Raw genomic sequence first — 27,245 nt, forward strand, 5'->3', positions numbered from 1 at the left:
AGAAGACAGGGAGAAATGACTGGAAACAACTTAAGCCAGCTGATTTTATTAAAAAATAAAACAAAGTCAGATCATATAAACACTTTGAAGTACCAGATTTTTTGGAGCATGATCATATATAAAATACCATCCTCATTAAAAAAAATAATACAAAAGGCAAGACAAATTTCAAGGTAGGTTTGTTGGGGCCACTGAACCTTTCTTCAGATTGAGGAAATTCCTCTTCCTTTTTCTATTTGGGACATCTACACTGTTACATGATTCAGGTGGATCCCGGAAAACAAACAGCTTTTCCCCGGTTGCTGGGCTCCCCGGCGCACAGCAAGCAGAGGCTGAAGGCGTGTGTTCCTCTGCTTCCTTTACCGTGTCCACAACTTCTTCTCTTCCACTGTCGCTCTGCTGCTCTTTAACAGGCAGCCCAGATTTATAAAGTGGCTGCTGTGCTTTGCTACAGCTGTTCTTCTTTCCCTTCTCCTTAGTCAGCAGCGGTGCAGTATCCCCTTGAAGCACAAGACCGGACCTGGGGAGCAGTTTTTCCATCAGACTTTGCCTCTTTTCCTGGAGTCTGTGAGATTTGGAGGACAAAGGAGCTTTTGTTAGCAGGACTAGAGTGTTAACGCGCTTACCTCATGCGTGTGGTCACCGCAGCCAAACCATGCAATCCGACAGGCACATTTCACTTCAATTTAAGGATCTGACAGTAATATCTGGTGACCACTAAACTACAAATTAGCCTTGGCTGTGGTGTAACATGAAGTCTTTATATGGTGGTTGGTAGAAGAACAAAGAAATGTGTTTAACTCACCCCTCTTTATCCAAAGCACAACTTGGAATATTCAGCATATTTTTATGCACCACATCTTCTCTCAGTTTCACAGGAAGAACTCTGTTCAGCTCCTCAGCACACCTAAACAAAAAGTCACCAACAGAATACAAAACTGTCAGCTGCTTTACAAAGTCTGCAGACAACTGGTTTAATAAAACAATTCCTAACTATTCACACACTGCAACAATTCATCAGTTTTGTAATCTCACATTTAGAGAAAAATGATTAAATATTTTATCTCCTTCGTAGTAGGGTACAACATGTTAAGCTGGGAAGTTTAATTAATAAATCCGGATAAGTCTAACTGAAAAAACCTTTAGGAGAATTACTATATTTTTAAGATTGCCTTCAAAACACAGAGTCGGTCTTAGGTAGGCAGTCTTTATTTTTATTTTTTTTGGCCTGTCCCGTTTGGCTCTTTTGCCATCAGAATTGTTGTCTAAAGGCAAAGAAAGATGCCCAACGGATTTACTTTACCAAACTGAATTGGAATGTTTACGTTTTGTTTCTGTTTTTTTTTTCTTCTCGTTTTTTTTTTTTTTTTTCCTCCTCTCTTTTCCCCCTCTTGGTTTTATGCTGCTCACCCCTGTCCTTGGTTTCTTTCTTTATTCCTTTCACTGCCTCGATCACCTGCTTCGACACTCATCCACAAACATCCTTTATTTCGACACATACGCACCATGCGCTCAACGGCAGCACATTTACATCAGTCAGACAGCGCACACAGTCATATAAGATACACACACACTTAAGCCAAGCCTACTCATATTAGTAACTATGCATACACAAAGTCAGACTCAGGGAGCATCTCGCCACACATTTTTTCTCTCTCTCCTTCTCTTTATTTATGAACAAGTGACGTATTCTCTCCACCTGTCTAAGCGACGCACACAGCATACATCCCTAGTTATACACAAACATCTATGGGTACACTGAGGTTCATTACATGGAATATAAATGGAGCTGGCTCCAGAGAAAAGAGGTTAAAAATATTTAACCAACTCAAAAAACTACAGGCAGATGTTGTCCTATTACAAGAGACCCACAGACCTCTTAGAGGTTCGAATGAACTTAAAACACCTGAGTTTCCTAATGTGTTCTCAGCTTGTTATAATTCTAGACAAAGGGGAGCAGCAATTTTAATACATAAAAATATTAATTTCACAATACTCGATACAGTTATAGATCCAGAGGGCAGATTCTTAATCATTAAACTATCTATACGTGATAAAAAAGCTATGTATTGCAAGTGTATATGGTCCAAATGTTGATGATCCCTCATTCTTTCACGGTTTTTTCAGTGCACTCTCTGAACACTTAGATGGCACACTTGTTCTTGGAGGTGACCTCAACCTTGGACTAAATGAAGACATGGATAGGCTCAATACAGCGGGAACTCAGCGTAATTGGCAGTCCACAAATATAATCAAACAGTATATGAGCGACTTTGGTCTTTGCGATGCATGGCGCTCCCTTCACCCCACCAGTAAGGAATATACTTTTTTCTCACATGTCCATCACTCCTACTCTCGTCTGGATTATTTTTTGGTCAGCAGCTCACTGCTGAACGACATTTCAGACACTGAGATTCACCCTATAGCTGTCAGCGATCATGGTCCTGTATCTTTAACACTAATGCACAAGAATAATACTACGCCAAGAAAAAACTGGAGATTTAATATATCACTACTTAAAGATGAAGACTTTATTAAATATTTTAAAAAAGAGTGGACTTCATATTTGAACTATAATGACACTCCCGAAACATCAGCTTCTGTTCTATGGGAAGCAGGGAAAGCTGTGATGAGAGGTAAAATAATTTCTTTCTCATCACACAAAAAGAAAAAAGAAAACAAAAATATTCAGGAATTAGAAAAAAACATCAAATCACTAGAAGAAGCCTACGCGTCCCACCAAGATCAGGAAACATTGAACAAAATACGCAAAACAAAACTAGAATTAAATGAGATAATTGATAAAAAAACAAAATTCTTAGTACAAAGACTACGCCTACAAAATTATGAACATGGTAATAAATCCGGTCAATTTCTAGCAAACCAGCTAAAAATAAATAAAGAAAAAACAACTATATGTGCTGTTCAAGATTCATCTGGGAACACATTATATGATCCAATACAAATAAACAACATTTTCAGGGATTTCTATAAAACGTTGTATTCACCACAAATAAACCCATCTAAAAAAGAAATTGATCAGTTTTTGGACAACATAACTCTTCCAAAATTATTGGACACTCAAGCAATGGCACTGGATTCACCACTGACACCAGGTGAACTCCAGGAAGCCCTGATAAGTATGCACAATAATAAGGCTCCAGGTCCAGATGGCTTTCCTGCAGAATTCTACAAAGAATTCTGGTCGATTCTAGCACCAGTTTTCTACAGAACGCTGTTGGAAATTAAAGAAAAGGGCAGACTTCCATCAAATATGAATTCTGCAAACATTAATCTCCTGCTAAAACCAGGCAAAGACCCTGTATATCCCTCAGGCAGTCTTTATTTTGACAGTAAACAGTGCAAGTCTTCTGGTTTCTCTGTACTTGTGACACTTCATAGACAATATCTGTCAAAATGCAAATGAGTCATCAACAGGGTTTTGTAATGGGGGGACTATATGTGGTACATTAGCTATGCAGCGAGCAGATGGCATGGACAGAACCTCTGAACACCTACCTATGGATTTAATACAGCATGCTATGACAAGTCCTCAAATAATTCTCCTACACTGTAGGTATATTATGATGAATAAGGTGATTTTCAAGTTGCCAAAACTGCTGTTTCAACATGAAAGTCTAAAATCAACATGAACAGTGAAAAGCCAAGAAAACTCAAGACAGCCATTGAACCAAGCTGCCTCAGTATTTTGAGTTTTGTCAACATTTGCTTTTTTGCAGTGTATTAAAGCAAACTGTGGTATTGGATAGAGGGAAATTTAAAGCCTGACCACTTTGGAGCAACCTGATTGCTTTATATTAGTGTCCAAATTAGCAAAGGACACTGACAAATCAAGGGAGACATTTGTCCTCAGAACAGCAGACATAACTACCAACTCTTCAAAACAGGAGTTCACAGACTATATGTGTGTATAAATAATATTTAAATATGAGTCAAAAAATCAGATTTCAGATCATTTTTGGTACTCTGAATTATGTTAGTGCGAGCATATATTTCTAATATGGCTCTCAAGAACACAGTTTTGGCTTGGAGCACACAAGTCCCGCCTATCTGCCGTGTTTATGAGGGGCAGCCAATGGAAAGAGCGCTGGCTTCTTGGATGATGGTCTTAAAGGGAGAAGAGCTGAAAGGGCTTCTTTCAGACAGAGGAGCAGCACTAAAGGCCCAGCAAGAATTATTTTGAACTGTAAATCACGCAAAGCTACTGTAGCACAGTCCAGCGAATAAAATAGGGAGCTAAAAATGAATATAATAGTCACTGTTAAAATTAAACAATACTATATACATGAATTCTCTTTTCAATAAAACTAAAACAGCTGTTAAGAATTGGTGAACTCCATTCTCCAAACAAAAAGCAGAAACAAAAGAACTAATGAAAAGAAAAACACACGTCTTGCATATTGTTCCAAACTTTTCACTCCCTTGTCCTTTGGCCAGAAGCTCAGATCCAAAGCATGAGGCATCATTCATCAGTAAAACAATCCAGACTCAGCGGGGTGCACACAAAACTGTTCCAGTGCACCAGGACAAGAGGGGAAATTAAATGATGAGTAAAATCATTTATCTCTTTATCTTGGCTCAGGGAAAACAGCTTTTGTTATTATTTACATTTAAGACAATACGCAGAGATGGTTGTGTTTCAACTGGCTGCTGGGGAAACACAGAGTTTTGTTTCTTCTCAAATAAGAGACTTCAAATATATTTTCTTAAAAAAACAGAACTTGAACTGTTGAGACTGGCTGTGTACTAGCAGAAAGAAAAAAAGAAAAACAAAACATTATCATTTCCTTAGCAAGACTAGACCAACTTGTTGTTGCATGCAGGTTATGTATGCTGGAGACCCAACTTAAAAATGATGAGAAGTAATTTCATCTAACTTCATTTAACTTCATTAAATCACTCAGCTAAACAAGGAACAAACAATCTTTAGAGTTTCAGTAAAAGAGCATGACACACATTAAATACTGCACAGCTATAATAGATTAAGCCAAGAGTCAAACTAATAGCATTATGCTCCAATATGTCCAATTTAAATTTCCTCAAAGAACTTCACCGTCTAATGTTATTGCCCTGATAAAAAATTTATAAGTTTTATTGCTCAATCAAGATTAGTGGCTGCACTTGATATTCTGTTGCTTTCTTGTGAGTCATCTACTCCATTGGTCCTTGTGCTGGACTGAACCAGTGTCCCAGCCTCATGTGTGAATCAGACTGAATCTGTAATTTACTCACCTGCTTAAGAGAGCCCCCAGGCTCTTAGGATGTACTCATTATAGGTATCCTACAAAGCCTGAGCACGTTTGACCTCCAAAGTCCAGCTGTGTGCAGTGATTGCTGTGTACAGTGCCTGATAATGGTTAAGAGTAGCATGCCCTGATGCAGTATACCCATAGTGTGATCACTAACCATGCCCAGGCACAGAACTGCAACAAGTCAGTGAAGTATGACTTCATGAAAAATCGTATGAAGTAATGAATAAATCTATAAGGTTGCTGGAAAGACACCATTTCCAAAATCAATGAAAACACAAAAGTTCTTTCATTGTGTTTTCTGCTCCGTTTGTTCTTAGCATATGTATTAATTTCACTCATTAAAGATTGCAATTTTGTTGTCAACCATTTCTACCGGCTCATTTACATTACTTCCCTTTTCCCTAGCAAACTGTAGTGGTTATGTTATTCTGTTCAGATATTCCTTCAGGAAAAAAAAGTTGATTATCTCTTTGACAGAACTCTATTTACTGTTACAATATAATAAGATTCACTCTCATAAGTCAAACGCACTGAACACTGTTGACAGATGACGTATGAACCTCCAGATTCTTATAAAAGGATAGAAACTCAGAACCTGGTTCTTACCCTGGGTGTTCCTGTTCTGCAGACCCTGAGGGAGGGTGCTGCTTGGGGCACAGGGCATCACTGATTGAAAGGAGTTCACTTTCAGGCAGGGTTGGGAGAAGGAGACGTAGGGCCTCCAGGAGAACCTCGGTAGACACATGACACCGCTTGACCAGCTGAGATGCAAAGTCCAGATCCTGTAACGAAGAGCAGTGCAGAGTATTCGTTAGCCCACATTTTGTCTGAACTAACTGGTACAAAGTTTTGATTGCTTTTATTACACATATTATCCAAACACTTATCATGGGAAAAAAAACCTGAGACCTGGTCACAGTTTGCATACAGTCTCTTGAGCTCCATTTGTTCTTTTAAATCTTCCATGCTTTGACTCTTGGCAGTCATTAAGTGAAACCTGAAAACATCAGAATGGCTTATATCAATACCCCCAAAGTCCTCATTGCTCTCTAAATAATGCTGAATAATAGCTTACCTCTCAGCCATCAGTGAAGTAACCTGCTCACGCTTATAAAGTGCATCCTGAAGGATGGCCCCCATCCTGCAATCTGTCTGCAACTGAAACACGGTTTCTTGCTCACAGTTCTCATCTCCCACACCAGAGTCGTCCTGATGTGTTTTACTTGACTTTATAGTGGGCTGAGACATTTGCAGGCTGTCCAACGTTGTTCTTTCCTCCTGAAGCTGTTGCTCTGCTTCCTCTAGGCCCTGTGGCAAAAGTCAAAGTGACCTTCAAATAACCAAGTCTCAGAAGAAACCCAATAATTAAAGATAAAAATGAAAAATTTCACAGAATGAAAATTTATAGGCTTCAGGAGAGAAGCAGCTACCGCACACAAGTCAGATACTACCTACCAAGCAGTGGCTTTGTATACTCTGAGCCATGTCTTGTCTCTCCAAATGCTTCCTTTCTTTGAGCTGTTGAACAAGCAGGCTATGGAGAGTCAGCATTGCTCTGCAGGTCTCCAAAACTTTGGCTCGCCTCTCAGCCTTCTGGTAATGGACGATAGCCATTTGCACAGCCAGGCTGTCTGCCTGAGAGTGCAGATCATCTTCTCTCTCATGCTTCATCTCCTCCAACACCTGCCATATTGAGAATGGATGATTTTCAGTCATCTGGTATAAACTCAAAACCTACTGATGCACAATTGTGATGTTAAACTCAAACTGTCTTCAAGACTTCTGGTTTTCTTTGCTCTGTGAATTTCCTGGATCACTTTAACATGCTGTAAAAATACAGGATGATAATAAATAAACTTAAAAATAAATTATCAAGGTTTTAGGAAACAGCTATACCTTGCTCATTATACTGCTCTCCATCTCCTTCTCCCTCTCATATAGTTGAATCCTATCCTTAAGCTTTTTCTGGAAAAGTTGCAGGTCGGATGTGTCTGCTTTCTGTCTGGCCTCACTGGTTTTCCCCTTGGATTGTGGATTCATCTGCAAAAAGCCACAGTATCCGGAAGGTGGTTGGGAAAGAACTCCAAGCTAAATGTCATGACGTGATCAGAAATGAAGCCACTCTGTGGATCCCCTTTATAATTTCTCAATAACAATGTACACTCATCCAGCAGCCACACAATTGAGGATTACAGCAGTGTGGTTTTCCACTGGTCAGTTTCTTACTTTGAGTTACCTTAAGAATATTATAAAGAGATTCAAAAACAAGAAGATATTAATGCATACTGAATAAACATGGGAAAAAAATTTCCCATGGGAAAAATGCCACGAACTGACTCAAAAGAACTTATCAATACCAAAATGCATAAAGGCCTGGTGATGAAAATGAGATGAGTACTTGCTTTACCACCACATTACATGCCTCCATAAAACGATGCATGCTTTGATCAGCGTTTCCCAGGGAAATTTAATTCAGAGCATTGCCAGCAGTTGAAAAACTGCAGTGCAAAGAAGCTAAATTGTTTAGCCATACTGCTTTAGCTAATGCCTTTTAAAAGAAGAGGGGGAGAAATCTATGACGGCATTGTTGATTTAATTTTAAGTTTAGTGAATAAGGCAGGAAAAAGCCCCCCACCCAATCCATCCACTTTCCAATTCAGGGTAGCACGAACTTTTTTTCAAACTATGAAATGAATGACAATCAGTACAATATGCAATTCTATACAGCAACATTTTAAGAGCATTTAAAATGAGTAACATGTGATTATATATGCACCATCTGTTTCTCGCTCTCCTTCCTCCAAGCTGCCAGAGCACACAGAAGTTTAGTTCTGGCGACAGCGTGTGGCATCACCAGACAGCGATCTATCACAGAAAGACATTTCTGAAACTCCAGTTTCATCTTTAGCCTGTCATCTTCAGACAGAGTTAGCTGGGACAAACACAAACACCTATGATAGAAAGGAAAAGAGAAATGTGACAGGTGAACCAGCTTGACTCTTCTAAACTTACTGGGTAGCATTATCCAATGTATATATTATTTATAAAAGATAAAAAGTTCCTTGGAAGTAAACAGTGTGTGGCATCTGCTACCATTGCAGCTGCTTTAAGAATTCCCACCTGCTATCATCCTAAACCTGTGGAACCAGTTTGTTGTTTCTTTCTTTGATTTTCCATCTTCTACTGGGACCGCATACACAATCTTTAGTTTCTGAAATCAGTAAAATTGCCTCACTGACCTGAAGAAATCTTTGCAGCGTGTCCTAAGTGCCTTCTGCTCCTGTAGCTCTTTCTCCATGTCTTCCTTCAGAGCCTCCCTGGTGGAGCTGAGGATACGCAAGGCTGCCTTGCCTTCCTGGTGCAGTCTTTCCTGACCCACCAGGAGAGCACTCGCTCCCTGTCCTGATCCTTGCCCTGGTTCCATCTGCAGTGGAAAGTCTTGCTCTCCTGGAGGCAAGAGGGCTAATACAGCCTGAGCTGCAGAAGGCTGGATGGCTTTGATGTCTGCTATGGCACCCTGGATCACACGCATGGTGATCTAAAGAACAGGTATGAGACCAACCTCACTTCATATTTATGCAACTTCATGTCTCACAGGAGAAAATTGACACACAAAGTGATGTGAAGTCTGAGTGTGGCACCTTGCGGATGTCTGCAGCAGCTTCCTCATCCAGGTTGTTGATAAGCTCTGCTAGCTCCAAGCTGTGAGCTGTCAGTAAATTCTGCCAACAGTGCAGATGCTGTCCTACCTCTATCCCTCCCTCCAGACCCTTGCACATGTTCGACAGGTCCTTCTGTCTCTGTTTGTGGACCGTCACCTGGACAAGGCAAAAAAAAGGATTTCATTTTTCAAACGGAAATACCTTGCAAAACATATTTTTGACATCAGTTACAATGAATAAATGCAGAGACCTGTGTATATCCACTTTTGCTCACCATGTCAGATATGAGCTCCCTCCTCTTCTTAATCAGTCCACAATGCATGGCTCTCCTCTCCTGCTTCAGTGCCTCATCCAGTCTCTGTCTCAGCATCACCAGCTCTTTCTGAGCCTTCTCCTGTAGGTGGTCGACCTGCACTGCAGGCAGTTTGCTCCCTCTGGTGGAGAAGGGAGCAGAGTACCACAGTGAAACAACTCTAGCATAGTGTACTTGTATTTGTAGATATCAACAAGATTTTTAAAAACACTAGAGCATTTATGTCCCTGAACTTTTAGATACTGCATATTTTGTTTTGTATATATCACATGATTACCAGACATGTTTCAGTTATTTTTTTATTAAGACGCAGGAACATTTGTGTTTTTTTTAAATTGGCACCAACCCCCTGATGTAAGTGAACCAGCTGTCCAAGTTGCTGGAGGTGCTGGAGAAAGTGTCAGAAATCAGGCTGTTAAGGCTGTGGAGGCTGTGCACCAGAAACTTCCTCTGTGCGCTGCGTTCAGCTAGCACATAGCGCAGATTGGCAAGGACTACATCCAGCACCTCCTCTAGCTGATCCTGGATAAAAACAAACAAAAACAAAACAACAACTTTATGAAGTCATCACTATTTACGTCCTTTGTGTTTCATGTTAATGTTTCACCACAAGTGTAGATGTATGCATATCACAACATTTTTCTTTAAACAGGCATGACAATTAAATGATAACCCAACTCAAAAGGCTCTGACTGTTCACCTGACAAGTAAAGTATTCGTGCTGAAGATTCTTGGCTGTGCTCTTCTCCAACTCTCCCATCCTGGTGGCCTCCTCCAGTTCCTCTGAGAAAATCTTGTGCAGCTCCACCCGTCGCCACTCAATGATCTGCCTCTGGAGCTTCGCTGAGGCCTCTTCATGACGAACCAATAAGATGCGTTGAAGCTGACTCTGGCTCAACTTGTGCAGCTTCTCCAGGAGGACACTACACTGAAGAAGTTCCTGAGATTTCAAGATTTCAAAATTAATCTTAAAGTTGTGAAAATGAAATCTTTCTTCTAACACATGTTTATATTTATTTTATTCATAGAAACCTTCATATTCCAAAACAGCTGTTGTACTTGCGGTGCCTCTGCCATAGTGGTTTAACGATTACATTTCAGTCAGCCCTTGATGGCTGGGGTCCCCCATCACAGCAGATAGCTCTACATGTTTAAGTTGGCAGTTTTACGGTAGATGCCCTACACCCTACTACACTACCAGCTGCCAGTGTGACTGAACTGTTAAAAACAAAACTAGTATACACACCTTGATTCAGAACAGATTTCTTCCTTTGTCCAATATCATAAACACTGACCTAGTAGTTTTTGTGTAATCCCATAATGCTAACATCCTTGGCAGAGTTAACAATGCAAAAACAGATTGTTACTACCTGTTGATCTGCATGTTGACACAGAAGCTCAGCCTGGGCCTTCTCAGCAGCCTCTCTGCAGTGCTCTGTTTCCATTTCTTCCCGAGTCTCCAGGTTACACTGACCAGCCAAGGCAACCATGCGAGCCCCTCGCTCCTCCTTGAGCCGTCCCTCCATGCCTAGCAGCTGCCCGTGAAGCACACTAAGCAGCCTCTCCTGGGCTTGAGCACTGGCCTGGCCCTGAAATTGAAGTCTGGCAAGCAAGGAGGACATCACCCCCTTGTAAATCTGAATCCGGATGGCTTCCAGGTTATTGGTGGCATGTAGCAGTGAAGACATTTCAAGACTAAAGAGATAAAACACACAATAAACAGAATAAGGTGCAGGTATTGATTTTGACATAATGTAGAAAAAGGAACAACTTTACAGTAACACAATTAACGATTCATTTTTGTACTAATTGTTTTTTGGTATTGTTCCATTAATGGAAATTAAGTCATGCTGGGCTGATCTACTCACTTTTCCAAAGCCCTGTACATGTTCTGTGGATCCTCCAGAACCATGGTGTCCACAATCTTGTCTTCAAATGTTGCCTCATCCTTGACTGTCTCACTCAAGTTGGAGTCTGCAAACTCAGGGTCTGAATCACTTCTGTTTCTCTGAAGCAAAAGAAACACCATACGGCAGAATGAAGATGAAGAACAAAACAAAAGAACATATACAGACATTACTATGCAAATGAAATATATTGCAATAAGCATTAAGCACTGTTATAGCAACTGCATTTAAATTGTTCATGGTCAATATTACACTTTATCCTTAGGTTTAAGAGATGAACTTGTGATACCCTTTTTTGAAGAAGATTCAGTCTAGTTCTGAGTCCTATCACGTTTATGGCCAGAAACCCCAGCAGCAGCAGCACCATGGTGACAAAGAACCCAGCAACAAATCCAGCAAAATGAACACCGTGGTTAGGATAGATCTAAAAGAGAGACCTATATGTCACACTTACAATTAAGTCCCTTTTATGAACACGCTAAATATAACACTGAAGAAATGACAACAATAAACAACTTATGCTGTCATGTAGATTTTGTTACAAATTAAGGTGCTGCCCCAAACTTACCCTGTCTGTGGAATTCATCCTCAGCGTTAGATTAGCCCTTAATGGGCCAAACATGCTGACATCATTCTGTGGAACCAAGAAAGAAAATAAACAACCAGGCTAACAGGACTGGAAATGACCTTATTATCCTGCAAATTAGGATCTAGAAAGCTTTGGTTTGACAGTGTTGCCAATTAGGAAGATTGAAAAAAGTACCTGTGAGGCATTAGAGAAGGTGAGAAAAGCTGGAAGGTCAAGGACTTCGCTCTTTTGACTCCTTACGTGAGCAGTATAATTGAGAACAACTTGAGATCCAGCTAAGTGAGCAAAATAAACATATCAACTGCCGAAGCAGCATGCAGACATAGTCTGGCTAAAAATAATCTTCTTAAACATCCTCATTCCCAAACATACCCAACAACGACTCAATGGCAAATGTCTGGTAGCCTCTTTCCACAACCCTGCCTTCAGATTTTAGAGGTACTAATCCTGAAATCGAGTCCCGGATAGCCACCTGAGATAGGTTGGTGCCACCCACAGGGCCCACGTTGCGAACCAGCAGAAAGAACGTCAACTGAGGGGGATCAGTGTCAAGCTTCACCTTGGTCACATGATTGAAAAATAAATTTATATCAGGTTAATTGGTTCATTAAATGTGCATTTATTTTTAAATTCTTTCAATATTGTTGATGTACCTGTGCACACTTGTGAAATTTTACTCCAAATGCAGCTGGAGGCACTACACTCTGAACCTGCAGGATTATAAAAAAGAAAAAAAAACCCAAAACAATATATATTTAGTTTCTTCCAACACAATTTTTTTGGAATAGTTTAGTAATAATCATGTAGAAACATACCTGAGGCAGCGAGTGGCCCAGGTTATATCGGGTGAGGGTGCTTCTGCTGTTCCTGAGGTGCAAGCCATTTGATACATAGGAAAATGAAGAGTAAAAAGAGTGTCCCCACGGACCAGCAGGAGCTGAAGATGCGAGAGGTCCCCTCCCGAAAAAGGCTTTAGCCTCACCAATTTCCACTGTACCTGTCAGGTAAATGTGTACACATGGTGCTTGAACAGCTTGAAAAAAGCAGCTACAAAAGCTGAAAGAGAGCCTGTATATCACACATTCCCCAAGCAAAACTATTACAGCGTTCATTATGGAAATTTACACTCAAATGAACAACACAAGTGGGCAAAAAAAGCACAACCAAACATTATTTTTCACATCATGGAGTAATGTACAGTTGAATCAGCATATTATTTCATTATTTTAAAAGTTATTTTCTGTGTTATTGGCTAAGAAAAAGCACAAACCATCCTTTCTAAGTAATGGGTCTGCTGATTGTCTGCCTGGGTCATGTTGTATTGAATCCATACTGGCAAGGATCTGATGGGATAAGAGCATTAAGAGGTAATTACATATTAAATATGTAATTATGTTATGGCCAGCAGTTATGGTCAGAGGTTGACATGCACTCATCATGATAGTGATTGTCATGGTAATTTTGAATTATTTATTTTCACCGCTCTTTTTAAAGGGTGGAATACTTGCATACATATTTAATGATTTGGTAGAATTCTCCTTTTCAGATCTTCACTGAGTTCCTTGGACTTTCCCATTGTTCTGAGCACTGATCAATCCATGAGTGGTATCAAACAAATCCTTTTTATGGTGTTAAAAAGAAACTAACAGTTGTAGTCAGTCATGATCACCAAGGAGAAGGATTAGAGAAAATCCAACATAAATTCAAACTTGTGCACACAGTTCTTGTTTTTTTAGAGCCATTGAAGATGGAGTGGTACCATCATTCCACCAGTTCATAGAAATCATTAAAAGCCCCCAAATTACCATGAAAGTCAAGCTCGTGATGAGTGGATGTAAACTTATGACTGCAACTGTAAAAACAACAACAACAAACAAACAAAAACAAGAGTTTGTTACGAAAGAACGGTTAATTTATTTAGATGATGTGAATCAATCTATTGGTTGCTAAATTTAATTTCTAGCTGACAGCTAAACAAATACCATTGGCTTTTTTTTTTTTTTTTTTACCACTGAGCAACTCACCCTATGTTTCACAGGGAAAGAAGATGTTGTGTGCCATGATGTACTCAGGGCAGTGCCGTTATAACAAGACTGGTTTCCAGTTGTGTCCTCCAAAACACCGGTGCGCCTTGTTACATCGGGACCGCAACGTGAATATAAAAAGGCTGGAGCAAAACACGATACTTCGATATTTAAGAAATATATACATATTGCGACCCTCTCCACGGTAAAGTGTACCCGAAGCATTCGTGACTTGGTGTGCTACCACCGAGGGAAGCCGCTAGCTAACTGTCTACATTGTGTCTGCACTTCACTGTGCTGTGGCGACGAAAACATTTCTCTAGCTTTTCTTGAGAAACACCTAATGTAACAGCGTCTCCGGTGCTCAAGACCGTCGTCCTTGAACTTTAACATATACGGAGAAACGGCTTACGCCGTTTCAACGATTTATAGACCTAAACAAAGTCAAGCTTCATAATAACCGCTACTGCGGAAAAACTTCGGAAAACATCTCCAAAACTTGGGAAGAACTGTTTAACTCCAAGAAAGTCAAGAGGAACAAAGTGCACTGGATAGTTTCCGGTCTGTGGTTTCAAAATAAAATATCAGCCTAAAATCAAATACTTTTATAGCGCTAGAAAAAAAACCACATATGTTAAGAAACTCTAAGTTTGCTGGAAATCTTTTTTTCTCTTACTTGTGTCAGTGTTCTTATAGACATTGACTCCCTTATTTTTATGCAGAGATAATTCATCGTGCTTTAACATTGAAAGCAAACGTATTTCATTTCCGATCTAGCAGCACGGTCTTGACTCACTCTGAAAATCTCCTTCCAGCCCTCTTTTTTTTTAGTTAGTCGTTTTAGGACAAGGTTTTGGCTCAAATAAGTTGCTGGAAATCGTAGCTTGCTCAAGTTTAGAACCGTATTTTTTAACGAAACACGAAAACCTTTGAAATCATTCTCGAGCAGATAAGTTTGGTGTAGAGATTGTTTTTTTTTTTTTGTTTTTTTTTAGCTAGCGTCAGATGTTATTGTTTACTCGATGAGTCCTACAAAATGCTCCGTATTATTTCTACAGTTTGAAGCAAAGCAAAGATGGAAGAGAGGGAAATGATGGCGGAATGCGCCACCGACGTTTTGGTCAGTTTCCCCGAGTCGCTGCATCTGTACACAGGACTGCTGACAGTAACTACAGTGTGCGGAGGGCTGTCGGGAATATTAGCTGCTGCTCTTTTGTATGTCTTCTGTCTGAAGCCTTTGCTGTTGACGAGACAAGTAAGCATAAATAGTCTCTTCCACATCCGCTGAATCCACTGTATTGATTCCTTACACTTTACATTCCATATTTGAGATGTTTGTTTTCTCTTTTGTCCCATCAGGGTTACAATGCAAGTAGACTGCTTGAACCTGATGATGCTGAATTAGACAACAACCAAAGGGACTATGTCAGCAAATGCAAGGAGGAGGCTCCAAGTGGAACCACTCATGACAAAGTATTACTCTAAGACTCAATTACTGAAAGTTAGTGTTGTTTTGCACAGGTACATGAATGAGGTAAATCAAGTCCAAAATTACCACAACATTCATGCCCATGATGACTGCTTGTAAACTTCTGACCAAAACTGTGAATACATAAACTTGGATTTTTATTCAGTGTCACAAAGTTTTTGATGGTTAAGACTTCTCTTTAATAGTTTACTCTGTTTACTTATTGAGCAGGAGAAGAAGCAGCCACCCGTGAACAGCGATGTGGCTGCTTTTGCATCCAGAGCAAAAGTGGTTTATCCCATCAACCAAAAATACAGAGTAAGTCCACCATCTCTAGAACATGTGGCAGAATTACATGTACACAACTAAACAGTGTTTTATTCCAGATATGCTAAAGTCTTTCCTTTTTTGGGGGGCTAAAGCTGTTAATTTTGTCTGTTTACCACAAATATCAGTAGAATGTGAATGAATTTACGTATGCAGACGAATCCACGTGATTAACTAACATTGCAGTTGAAAAATATTTTGCCAAATATACCCACAGTATTGTTAAGTGCATGTGATCAAAGTGGATTGAATATTAACTTGATGCAAATTAACTGATGGAAGTTTGGCTTCGATTGACATACACTAATAAGTAGTAGTTGCATTCTTCCATTAACTGCATATTTCATTAACTACAATATGCACAATGCTAGTTAGAAATACAATTGATATAAAGAATATGTATAAGTTGTGTTTTACAATGACAAGAAGGAAACATGGCCTACTTGGCTACTGATTCCGCTTTATGTTTCACTGTTCCTGTCAGCCTTTAGCAGATGGAGCATCCAATCCGTCTCTACATGAGCACTCAAAGTTGCCAGTGATGCCTAATGAAGAGTCGTCCTCCTTCATGGATGGAGAGTCTGTGAGCCAAGAGCAGGACAACGATGGCAGCAGTCAGTTCATTTTCTCTTCGCTGTTCCCCAAGAGCTTACAGAACCAGAGATTTAACAGGGTTTCCCACTATCCTCACACACTGACACAAACGGGGTAAAAAATAACTGTACACACACATTATAACCACCAATTAATCATGGCACATTGCACAGATCCAAGTAACAACACTCACCCATTTGTTTACACAGTTTTGGAAGTAGGATCAGCCTTTACTGTTTGGCCCTGCAGGACATACAACATCACTGCTCTCAGCTTCAAGACGAAAAATATCTGGTGAGCTTTAATCATCTGTCTTATAATGTACTAGATTTCTTGTAGATATCCTTTAAAGAATGTTGTCATACTAATATATATTTTTTATTCATATTTTAGATTTTTCTACAGATGGTGAAAATAATATTGAACTATCGGTTTCCAAAAGACAAAAATGATGCTTCCTTTTCCAAGAATATTCTTCAGATGCAAGAAAAGGTAGGAGTCAATTACTAGTACTCTATTTAGAATCACTGACTTTTAAAACTTTTAATGTAAGCATCAGTTTTTATCGTTTAAGGAACTGAATGAGTTGAGGAAACAGTTAACTGCAGGCCAAGCTGTGAGTGAGAAGAGTCAAGATGATCCGTGCACATTGGAAGAAATTGAGAGAAGTCAGAAAGATCTTCTTGAACGTGGCCTTCAAATGGTAAAAGTCGAGAGGAACAGCTGTTTCACATCTTTTAGACTCCATCTATTTATGCTGTCCTTCCATGAATAAACATGGCTGCACAATGTTTGTTTCTCTTCATAGTCCAAAAGTTTCAGCAAACAGGTGGAGGACTTGTGCAAACAGCTACTTAAGAAGACCAGCTCTTTCTCTCCAGATGAAGCTCAGAATGTGATTCAGACTCTGATTCAGACACTTCTGTTAGTAGAGAAGCATCTGCTGAAGGCTCAAGAAGTAGATCTAAAGGTTAACCAACACTCGTCATTTGGAGTAGCGTTTATTTTTTTTCTCATCACTTTTGTCATCATTTTAAGACTGAAAAAATGCTTCTGAGTATTTCTGTTATTTTCCATTTCTTAGAAAATGCAACAGAAGTTGTTGTGGTGGGAGGAGCTGACAGGTCTCATTCAATCCCAGCCTGCCTTGCTAAGACAGGAGGTGACTCTAAGGCAAGGCTTGATGGCTACAACTCTGGAACAGCTGACAAGCGATAACATGTTGAAATTTAGCCAAATGGAAAAGATACTTTCAAAAATTCAGGCTACACTGATTGAAGGCCTTCAGCAGTGCACTGACGGTAAGACGAATAAACTGAAATAGTTTTAGTTGAATCTCATGAAATTATTGTGTGGTTCTACCAAATAAGAGAATTATATTTGACAGTAAGATGTATGTTTCTTAAGGCATATATTTACTAAACAGGAAAAAAAAATGTAATGACAGTTTTGCAGTGATTGACCAAATGTGTGTGGAGTTATCTTCTAATATACTCAAATGGTTCCCAGAGACAAATGGCAATCTTTAATATCTAGCCTAGTTCTTAAATTTAAGTGGTGGACTCTGAAAATAGGCCATTTTCTGGGAATCCTCTTTAGCTCCTTAAATAAGGTCAAGTTCTTTCAGGACAGCAGAGAGTATCATACTGTATGTATTAGTGCATCCCAGACTCTCAGCCTCTTTCTACATATCCCTCACTGTTGTCATAGACAACAAAAACAGGACAATGCTGTTTAGACGTTAACTGTGCCTACAATTTTCAGCCAAAGAATCTTTTCTTTTTGGACTTATTGGTACTTTTATTTCCTTTTGTGCTCGAGATTTTAATAATTGTGAGAAACCTAAGTAGACTATGGAGCTATGCAGTTAGGAGACATTGTTCTGTCACGACTACTTGCTAAATACACCAAGTAAAGCATATTACTTAACTTTTATTCTATATTCATCAAACTATCTTTGCACTGCAATAAAACAAATGCAGTTGTCTTGATAATCCTGAGCTTGACAGATTCCTCTATGCTGCAGATTGCATGAAAAAGACAAATGAGCTGGTGAATGAGAAGTGCAGCAAAAAGGTGTCCAAGAGGAAGAAGCTTCAGAGGAGTCACACCAAGGAGAAGAGCCGTGCCTTAGAACTGAAACAGAGTCCCAGTGACCTACAGGAGCTTACCAAGGTCAGGTCCAATACCTTAAGGATTACTGTTGAAATGGGATTGTGTGAAAGAGCTTTAAAGAATATGATTTTCTGTTGGTACTTGAGGAATTTTCCTCTTGTCAGTTTTAGTCACTGTAGTTACAATAACTAGGCAAAAGAGACCATGGAAAGTGTGCAAGTAAGTCTGAGCTTATGTGCCCTCCAGGTATATCATGAGTTGCTGATGAAGCACAGGCAACAGATTTGGGACTTGGAGCAGCAGCAGGACAGAAGGGTGGTTGACGGCCTCTGTGACCTCTGGAAGGTAAATGATCAATCGCTAAATTCTGTCTGCTTACAGAGCTCGTCTGTTTTTCTTATGTAGTTTCTGTGTCTTCAGAAACTTCGTACCTCTTGGTCCAAGAGGCTCGGGGAGCTGGCCAAGGATGTTTTTCTCTCCTCTGTTCCTGCTCAGACAAAGCTCTCTGCTGAACACTGTGAGAAACTGTGGCTGGATCTGGAGCAGGAGCTGTCTGCTCAGCTACAGCAGGTGGAGTGCACTACCAGGCAGCAACTGGATGACATTAGGGCTGAGCTGGATACATATGAACAGGTAGAAAACTTGTGTTGAATCTGTGTCATTGTTTCATTTCACATTTCAAATTTAATGAATTTTTTTTCCCTGTACCGTTTTTTTCCACACTATAAGGCGCACTGTTGAAGAGTGGGTCTGTTTTCATACATAAGGCGCACCATATTATAAGGCGCATTAAGACAAACAAAACAGTCAGATAACTCGACCTTTATTAAGCTCATTCACAGTAACTCTTAACGTTGTTAAGCTGTAACACTACGCTGTAACTTTTTCAGTCCATTCAACTTCCACAATTCCATCAGATTCTTCACCTTCCATGTCTGAGTTAAACATCTGGGCAATTTCGGCATTAAGCATGCCCGGATCCCTCTCATCATTATCCGAATCAGTCTCGTTGCTGTTACTTAGCTGTTCAGTGATTATTCCAGCCTTTGTGAAAGCTCGGACAACACTTGACTGATACCTTAGCCCAAGCATCCACGATCCATTGACAGATAGTGGCGTAACTTGCTCGGCGTTGCCTCCCTGTCTTGGTGAATGTGTGTTCGCCTTCTGTCATCCAATGCTCCCACGCAGCTCATAATTTAACTTTGAACGACCTGTTGACACCAGTATCTACAGGGAGTGCAGAATTATTAGGCAAGTTGTATTTTTGAGGAATAATTTTATTATTGAACAACAACCATGTTCTCAATGAACCCAAAAAACTCATTAATATCAAAGCTGAATGTTTTTGGAAGTAGTTTTTAGTTTGTTTTTAGTTTTAGCTATTTTAGGGGGATATCTGTGTGTGCAGGTGACTATTACTGTGCATAATTATTAGGAAACTTAACAAAAAACAAATATATACCCATTTCAATTATTTATTTTTACCAGTGAAACCAATATAACATCTCCACATTCACAAATATACATTTCTGACATTCAAAAACAAAACAAAAACAAATCAGCGACCAATATAGCCACCTTTCTTTGCAAGGGCACTCAAAAGCCTGCCATCCATGGATTCTGTCAGTGTTTTGATCTGTTCACCATCAACATTGCGTGCAGCAGCAACCACAGCCTCCCAGACACTGTTCAGAGAGGTGTTCTGTTTTCCCTCCTTGTAAATCTCACATTTGATGATGGACCACAGGTTCTCAATGGGGTTCAGATCAGGTGAACAAGGAGGCCATGTCATTAGTTTTTCTTCTTTTATACCCTTTCTTGCCAGCCACGCTGTGGAGTACTTGGACGCGTGTGATGGAGCATTGTCCTGCATGAAAATCATGTTTTTCTTGAAGGATGCAGACTTCTTCCTGTACCACTGCTTGAAGAAGGTGTCTTCCAGAAACTGGCAGTAGGACTGGGAGTTGAGCTTGACTCCATCCTCAACCCGAAAAGGCCCCACAAGCTCATCTTTGATGATACCAGCTCAAACCAGTACTCCACCTCCACCTTGCTGGCGTCTGAGTCGGACTGGAGCTCTCTGCCCTTTACCAATCCAGCCACGGGCCCATCCATCTGGCCCATCAAGACTCACTCTCATTTCATCAGTCCATAAAACCTTAGAAAAACCAGTCTTGAGATATTTCTTGGCCCAGTCTTGACGTTTCAGCTTGTGTGTCTTGTTCAGTGGTGGTCGTCTTTCAGCCTTTCTTACCTTGGCCATGTCTCTGAGTATTGCACACCTTGTGCTTTTGGGCACTCCAGTGATGTTGCAGCTCTGAAATATGGCCAAACTGGTGGCAAGTGGCATCTTGGCAGCTGCACGCTTGACTTTTCTCAGTTCATGGGCAGTTATTTTGCGCCTTGGTTTTTCCACACGCTTCTTGCGACCCTGTTGACTATTTTGAATGAAACGCTTGATTGTTCGATGATCACGCTTCAGAAGCTTTGCAATCTTGAGACTGCTGAATCCCTCTGCAAGATATCTCACTATTTTTGACTTGTCTGAGCCTGTCAAGTCCTTCTTTTGACCCGTTTTGCCAAAGGAAAGGAAGTTGCCTAATAATTATGCACACCTGATATAGGGTGTTGATGTCATTAGACCACACCCCTTCTCATTACAGAGATGCACATCACCTAATATGCTTAATTGGTAGTAGGCTTTCGGGCCTATACAGCTTGGAGTAAGACAACATGCATGAAGAGGATGATGTGGACAAAATACTCATTTGCCTAATAATTCTGCACTCCCTGTAGTGGTGAGACGGGCACGCATGGAGTTGTAGATCAAAAGAGACAGAGATTTGTGGAAAAAGCCATCCGGTCTCTTGACATAAACTTCCCTCAGCCACTCGCTCATCTTCTCGTCCATCCATCCCTTTGAGTTAGCCTTGACGATGACGCCGGCCGGAAACTTTTCTTTTGGCAAAGTCTTCCTCTTGAAAATGACCATGGGTGGTAGTTTCTGGCCATTAGCTTGGCAGCCCAGAACTACAGTGAAGGATGACTTCTCCTTCTCTGCGGTGCATATAGATACCGTACTGGTCCCTGTTTTCTCGACAGTGCGGTTCACAGGGATGTCAAAGGTGAGGTGGACCTCGTCCATGTTAGTGATGAGTTCTGGCCGGGTCTTCTTTTCAGTGATCTTATTCTGGCAGTAGGTGCGGAAAATGGCCAGCTTTTCTTTGTAATCGTTTGGTAGTTGCTGTGAGATAGTAGTTCTTGTGCGGATTGAGAGATTATGCCTTTTCATAAAACGGAAGCACCAAGAGGGTCCCCCTCGAAAGTCGTTGATCTGCATGTCACGTGCTACCGCTGTTGCCTTGAGTCTAATAGAGACTGTAGAGACACTTCTACCTACTGTTCTCTGTTCAATAACTGTTCAATTTTGTCCTCTAACTGCAGCAATCGCGCCTTGTTCCCTTCGGAAACTCCTTTTGGTCTTCTTTATTAGTTTTAGGTCATCTTCTTGCTTCCTCCTCTTGCGCACCATGGACTCATTAATACCGAATTGTCTCGTAGCTGCTCTATTTCCATTTTTTACTGCATAACTGATTGCTCAGAGTTTAAAATCCACTTCGTAAGCATGTCTCTTCGAGGGGTGCCATTTTGGAGTCGTTATACACACACAACACGGTAATGTTATGTTGAAGCACAGTACGTATTACTCCGCGAGGCTCCTGGCAACGGTAACCGTAATGCTCCGAAAAGTGGTACTAAAAAATGTTTTTGACAGATTTTTGAGCATCGTGTACCACATAAAATCAGTTTGAGGTCAGTAAACACAAACCAAAATTCATACATAAGGCGCACTAGATTATAAGGCGCACTGTTGATTTTTGTGAAGATTTCAGGATTTTACATGCGCCTTATAGTGCGGAAAATACAGTAATTTCTTCCGATTTTTAAACCCTGCCCAGTGATCTAATTAAATGAGAATCTTACAAAATTGCTTTTCCTTGTTTTAAACTGAGCTTCTCTTTGTGTAGGTATGGACTGAAGGGATTGCTTTAGGGCAGTCCTGTCTGCAACACCTGAGGGAACAACAGATGAAGCTCATCCAAGACATGGTAGCCAAACAGAGCTACACACTCAACAGGTAAAATCGTAAAAAATATTTATGACATATTGAGTGTATAAAAAAACTAGGTCTGCACTGTGGCCAAATCCACTTATGAGTTAATAGGAAGTAATGGAATGTAATATTTCTCTTAGTGAAATGGGGAAGCTGATAGAGAAGAAACATGAGCACTTTCTGCTGGTTGTGCAGAGGCACTTTGTGGTCAGGCACTTTTGTCTACATATGCTGAAAGAGATGAGGCTGTCCAAGCTGAAGGCACTATCTCAGACTGATTTCAGAGCTCTACTAATAGAAGATCCCAGTAAAAACCCGCTGTGTGTCAATTTAACTCTCAAGGTGGGAAAATTCACACATATAAACACAGTTGTTTTTAATTTGTTCAGTGTTTTAATAATTCTTCTGTTGAACACTGTTATCTGCTAACGGTCACAGAATGGCAGGCCCAGCCTAGCAGAGAGACATCTGGGCCCAGAGAGTCAGCTCTTGGGGAATAGCTTCCAGCAGGAGTTCCTGTCTGAACTGGAAACGGGAACAGAGCTCCTTCAGAGCCATGCACAGCTGGTACTAGGCAACACCCTAAGCTATGCCATTCAACAAATGAGGGAAGACCCGCCTACAGAGTTACAGACCGCTTCTAGCCTGAAGGTAAGACCTGGGTGAAAGTTATTTAATTTCACTTATTTTAATAAACTGAGAATTAGCTTCCAGTGGTTGGTTTTCATTAGGTTGCAGGCTAAAACCTTTTTATTCCACTAGCACCACCTGACGGAAGCTGCTGCAGAGAGCGTTTACTTGACCAAAGATTCTCTTACTTCGCTGGTCCGAAGCTACTATTCCCACCTACAGGATATCACCAGAAAACTGCGCCAGGATGATTCAAAAATAAACCAGGGTGAGACAGACCCAGCACGAGTTTAGTTTTTAAACTAAAGTAACCAGAGTAACCCTGTATTCATTACTGAGTACTCAGAAATCTTGAAGGAGCTGCCTTCTTATTTGTAAAATAATTTTCTCATTTGTTACAAATGTCCCCTTCCAAATAATCCCAAAGGAGTTCTTTCGGTTTGAAATCTGGTGACTGGAGGACAATTAAGTACAATGAACTTATTGTCAACAAACCACTTTGAGCTATTTGATGTAAAATGGTTGAAGAGGAAGGATGGATTGGTGCCTTCATGTTGGTTACACTCGATTTGTATTTCCAATGTTTTGGTGAGCCTAGCCTCAGTTTCCTGTTCTTAGCTGACAGGTGTGCCACTCATTGTGGTCTTCTGCTGCTGTAGCCAATCTACTTCAAGGTTGATGTGTTGTGTGCTCAGAGATGCTCTTTGGTATACCTTAGTTGTAACAAGGTATGAAGAATAGGACTTGTTACCTATAAACTACTTCAAGGTGATAGGTAACTCATATATAAAGTGGTTATTTGATTTCCCTCAAAAGGAGGCAATACTCTAGGCATTTTCTCCCAGTACACAGCACTGACTGTGAACACTTAGCGAGTGTTACTGTAAGAGCTGTGATAGTACAGGGTTGAGATAAACTGTTAACAGAAGAGAGCAGATGATGCTAGTCAGATGTGTTGTTATTGCTTAAGCTATGAATGATTTCCTGTAAGGAGGAAGGAGAAGCTGAAATGACTTGCTTCAGAAGTGCTCGATCGAATAGAGTTCACCATTTTCCAATGTGAGATAACTGAAGCTTCTTTTGATCTGTGAATCAAGAAGAGGTGTTCTATTAGAGTCAGAAAATAACATAATAGAGCTGAAATGAGCATAATAAATGGCAAGTTTTACATTTAAAATTGTACGGCAGCTAGTAGTCAGTAGACAGAAAATCCACCTTACTCTATTTACTCTTGTAAACATTTCCTTCAATCCTTCAGAGGTGAATGAGGGGCAAAAGAGCAGCAGGGCCTTGCTGAGAGAGCTAATGAACTGGAGCAAGAAACCCGGATCTGCTGAATTCCAACAGAGGTACATAAAACTGGTAGAGCTGGTATTTTTTTTTTTTAAGTGGTACTTTATTGTAAATTAATTCTTACAAAACATGTACAGTGGTCCCTTGGTATAATACGGTTCACCTTTCGTACCCTCACTGTTTCGACGATTTTTTTTGGTGTGCAATCTTGCATGCTTTTTTTTTATTTATTTTTTTTTTTACAGCACATTGTGTTCTGTGTCCTGATCAGCTGGAGACCATTGTCAATCAATCTCCTCCGTGCTGTGTCTCCTGTACATTACAGAATTACAGATCGCTAGCATTGTGACTCGAAGTGCTGTACTGTATGTTTGTAAGTTTTCTCCCCAACAAACACAACAATGTCGACGAAACATTTTGCACTGTAAAAGGTACCTGCCCTAGCACCCAAAAGGCAGAGGAAGATGCTAACCATCGCACAAAAAGTTGGACTTCTGGACATGCTAAAGGAAGGCAGAAGTTACCGGGGGGGTTTTCAGACCATATGGCACAACGGATTATACAGGGTGGGCCATTTATATGGATACATCATAATAACATGGGAATGGTTGGTGATATTAAAGTCCTTATTGTGGCACATTAGTATATGTGAGGGGGCAAACTCCTCCAGATGGGTGGTGACCATGGTGGCCATTTAGAAGTCGGCCATCTTAGATACAACTTTTGTTTTTTCAATAGGAAGAGGGCCATGTGACACATCAAACTTATTGGTAATGTCACAAGAAAAACAATGGTGTGCTTGGTTTCAACGTAACTTTATTCTTTTATGAGTTATTTACAAGTTTCTCACCACTTAAAAAATGTGTTCAATGTGCTGCCCATTGTGTTGGATTGTCAATGCAACCCTCTTCTCCCACTCTTCAAACACTGATAGCAACACCGCAGGAGAAATGCCAGCACAGCCATCCAGTATCCGTAGTTTCAGGTGCTGCACATCTCGTATCTTCACACCATAGACAATTGCCTTCAGATGACCCCAAAGATAAAAGTCTAAGGGGGTCAGACCGGGAGACCTTGGGGGCCATTCAACTGGCCCACGACGACCAATCCACTTTCCAGGAAACTGTTCATCTAGGAATGCTCGGACCTGGCACCCATAATGTGGTGGTGCACCATCTTGCTGGAAAAACTCAGGGAACGTGCCAGCTTCAGTGCATAAAGAGGGAAACACATCATCATGTAGCAATTTCAAATATCCAGTCGCCTTGAGGTTTCCATTGATGAAGAATGGACCCACTATCGTTGTAACCCATATACCACACCAAACCATCACTTTTGTTGTTCCAACAACTGTGTCACATGGCCCTCTTCCTATTGAAAAAGTTGTATCCAAGATAGCCGACTTCTCAATGGCCACCATGGTCACCACCCATCTTGAGGAGTTTGCCCCCTCACATATACTAATGTGCCACAAACAGGACTTTAATATTACCAACCATTCCGATGTTATTATGATGTATCCATATAAATGGCCCAGCGCGCTACTTCGCGGGTTATTTTTAGAACGTAACTCGCTCGATAAACGAGGGACCACTGTATATAATTTTCAATTTATCTTTGTTTTCAAATGTATTAGGGTTGAACTTCACAAAAGAAAGGTGCTGGAGCAATATGATCTGGATCAGGAGATGACTTGCAAGCAGCTTAGGCAAAAGAAAATAGCCCAGGATCAAACCATGCAAAGGGTCAAAGAAGAGTTACTGGTTAGTATGCTTCGTCTGCACTGTACTTTTTGCTAGTAGGTGTATTTACATCCTTTAGATGTGTTGTGTTAACATTGTGATGCTTTGTCCATTAGGAGGCAGAAGAAAGCTTCATAACTGAGCTTGCAGCTTTGGCCCGGATTTCTGTCCAGAGCCATGCTCCAGAACACAGCAGTGAAGAGGACGACATTGGTAACCACCCTTACCCCAGACAATTAAATTGTGTATATTCCCATTTCACTCTTTCATGTCCTTTTTAATTTGTTTGCGTTTGAACAGGTGATCAGAGTGCCCCGATACTGGACCTGCTGGCCCTTAATCCAGCATTAGATCCAGCTTTGAACCCTTCACTCACCCCGACTGTAGTAACACCAGTGAAGAGTTCAAAGCAGAAGAAGGAAAGAAAACGAGAATCTCATCAGAGTTGACATCATTTCACAGCGTTTACATTTTCCTGCAGTAATATTCTGTAAAAGGTTGACTCTTTTGTTGTTGTTATAGTTTTCCTCTTATAAAGCCAAAATGTCTCTGTTGATACTAGTATTGTCATAAAAAGGTTTTAAGTCAGAGTTTAAATACTGTTATTCTGAAATGTTTCCCTCAGTTTTTCTGTATTTTTAAGTGTATCATGACATAACAACTCACTGAAAGTGATGAATTGTGTCTTTCTTTCATACCCGACTATGAGAGCTGCTACTCAACTGGCCCTGTCAGTAAAGCATTTACTGCCTACACCCACACTGCTTTTCATACCACTGCTCATTCTCTGTATTGATTCCTGAGTACACAGGATGATGGATGCTTTTCTAGTGAGTTGTTGGATGAATTAGAGATGTCCATCCTCATTGTAGCAGAGTGCTACTACTCAGCGATGAAAGCCTCGCATCTCTCTTGGTCTAATGGGGTTTTAAGTACAACCCTTTATGGATGATAATGCAGAGTAATGGTGAAAACTCTGGGAGGGCTGGAGTCTGGCAGACACTTTTGTGTGTGCACAGCAATCCAGCAGGCAATTTAGCCTGCACCTTATGGTTCACTGTCGGTTTGAAGTTTAAGGAGTGTCAATTAGCAAACATCAATTTTTAATCTGCCCTTTATTTTCATGCTCATCTTGCACACATAGCCAATTATTGCCATGGCAGCCTGAGAAAATATGCTCCAGGTCCTGAC

The 27,245-nt window shown here is 40.5% G+C and overlaps 2 protein-coding genes across 4 annotated transcripts; one reads left to right on the forward strand and one right to left on the reverse strand.

The window, feature by feature from the left end:
- Nucleotides 1-36: 36 nt before the first annotated feature.
- LOC146573985 (limbin-like) lies at nucleotides 37-14,302 on the reverse strand. 2 transcript variants are annotated; one of them, XM_085273505.1, is made up of 23 exons: nucleotides 13,769-14,301; nucleotides 13,015-13,087; nucleotides 12,560-12,741; nucleotides 12,398-12,454; nucleotides 12,117-12,303; nucleotides 11,919-12,019; nucleotides 11,724-11,789; nucleotides 11,445-11,579; nucleotides 11,117-11,256; nucleotides 10,619-10,943; nucleotides 9,949-10,188; nucleotides 9,595-9,770; nucleotides 9,210-9,369; nucleotides 8,915-9,091; nucleotides 8,513-8,811; nucleotides 8,050-8,224; nucleotides 7,170-7,313; nucleotides 6,729-6,956; nucleotides 6,349-6,581; nucleotides 6,183-6,270; nucleotides 5,880-6,055; nucleotides 806-907; nucleotides 37-565 (listed from the first exon to the last, which is right to left on the reverse strand). In XM_085273505.1, exons 1-23 carry the CDS (start codon nucleotides 13,991-13,993, stop codon nucleotides 169-171), a joined length of 4,086 nt encoding a protein of 1,361 aa, XP_085129631.1. In that variant the 5' UTR covers nucleotides 13,994-14,301; the 3' UTR covers nucleotides 37-168. The 2 variants fall into 2 exon arrangements, with proteins under 2 accessions (XP_085129631.1, XP_085129632.1); XM_085273506.1 differs by lacking the exon at nucleotides 11,445-11,579 and having other exon boundaries at nucleotides 13,769-14,302.
- Nucleotides 14,303-14,549: 247 nt separating this feature from the next.
- evc (EvC ciliary complex subunit 1) lies at nucleotides 14,550-26,792 on the forward strand. 2 transcript variants are annotated; one of them, XM_085273507.1, is made up of 20 exons: nucleotides 14,550-15,023; nucleotides 15,128-15,241; nucleotides 15,468-15,554; nucleotides 16,048-16,271; nucleotides 16,367-16,451; nucleotides 16,551-16,649; nucleotides 16,732-16,860; nucleotides 16,966-17,127; nucleotides 17,242-17,458; nucleotides 18,184-18,332; nucleotides 18,519-18,617; nucleotides 18,693-18,905; nucleotides 22,304-22,413; nucleotides 22,530-22,731; nucleotides 22,828-23,040; nucleotides 23,152-23,287; nucleotides 24,278-24,368; nucleotides 25,949-26,075; nucleotides 26,171-26,267; nucleotides 26,355-26,792. In XM_085273507.1, the coding sequence occupies exons 1-20, from the start codon at nucleotides 14,844-14,846 to the stop codon at nucleotides 26,501-26,503; spliced, it is 2,883 nt and encodes a 960-aa protein (XP_085129633.1). In that variant the 5' UTR covers nucleotides 14,550-14,843; the 3' UTR covers nucleotides 26,504-26,792. The 2 variants fall into 2 exon arrangements, with proteins under 2 accessions (XP_085129633.1, XP_085129634.1); XM_085273508.1 differs by lacking the exons at nucleotides 14,550-15,023; nucleotides 15,128-15,241 and adding an exon at nucleotides 15,271-15,289 and having other exon boundaries at nucleotides 26,355-26,790.
- The last annotated feature ends 453 nt before the right edge of the window (nucleotides 26,793-27,245 follow it).

The sequence above is a fragment of the Mchenga conophoros genome, linkage group LG5 (assembly GCF_057382185.1).
Source record: "Mchenga conophoros isolate Kocher_MC1m ecotype Shallow Benthic linkage group LG5, M_conophoros_male_GT1.1, whole genome shotgun sequence".
NCBI classification, from domain to species: Eukaryota; Metazoa; Chordata; class Actinopteri; order Cichliformes; family Cichlidae; genus Mchenga; species Mchenga conophoros.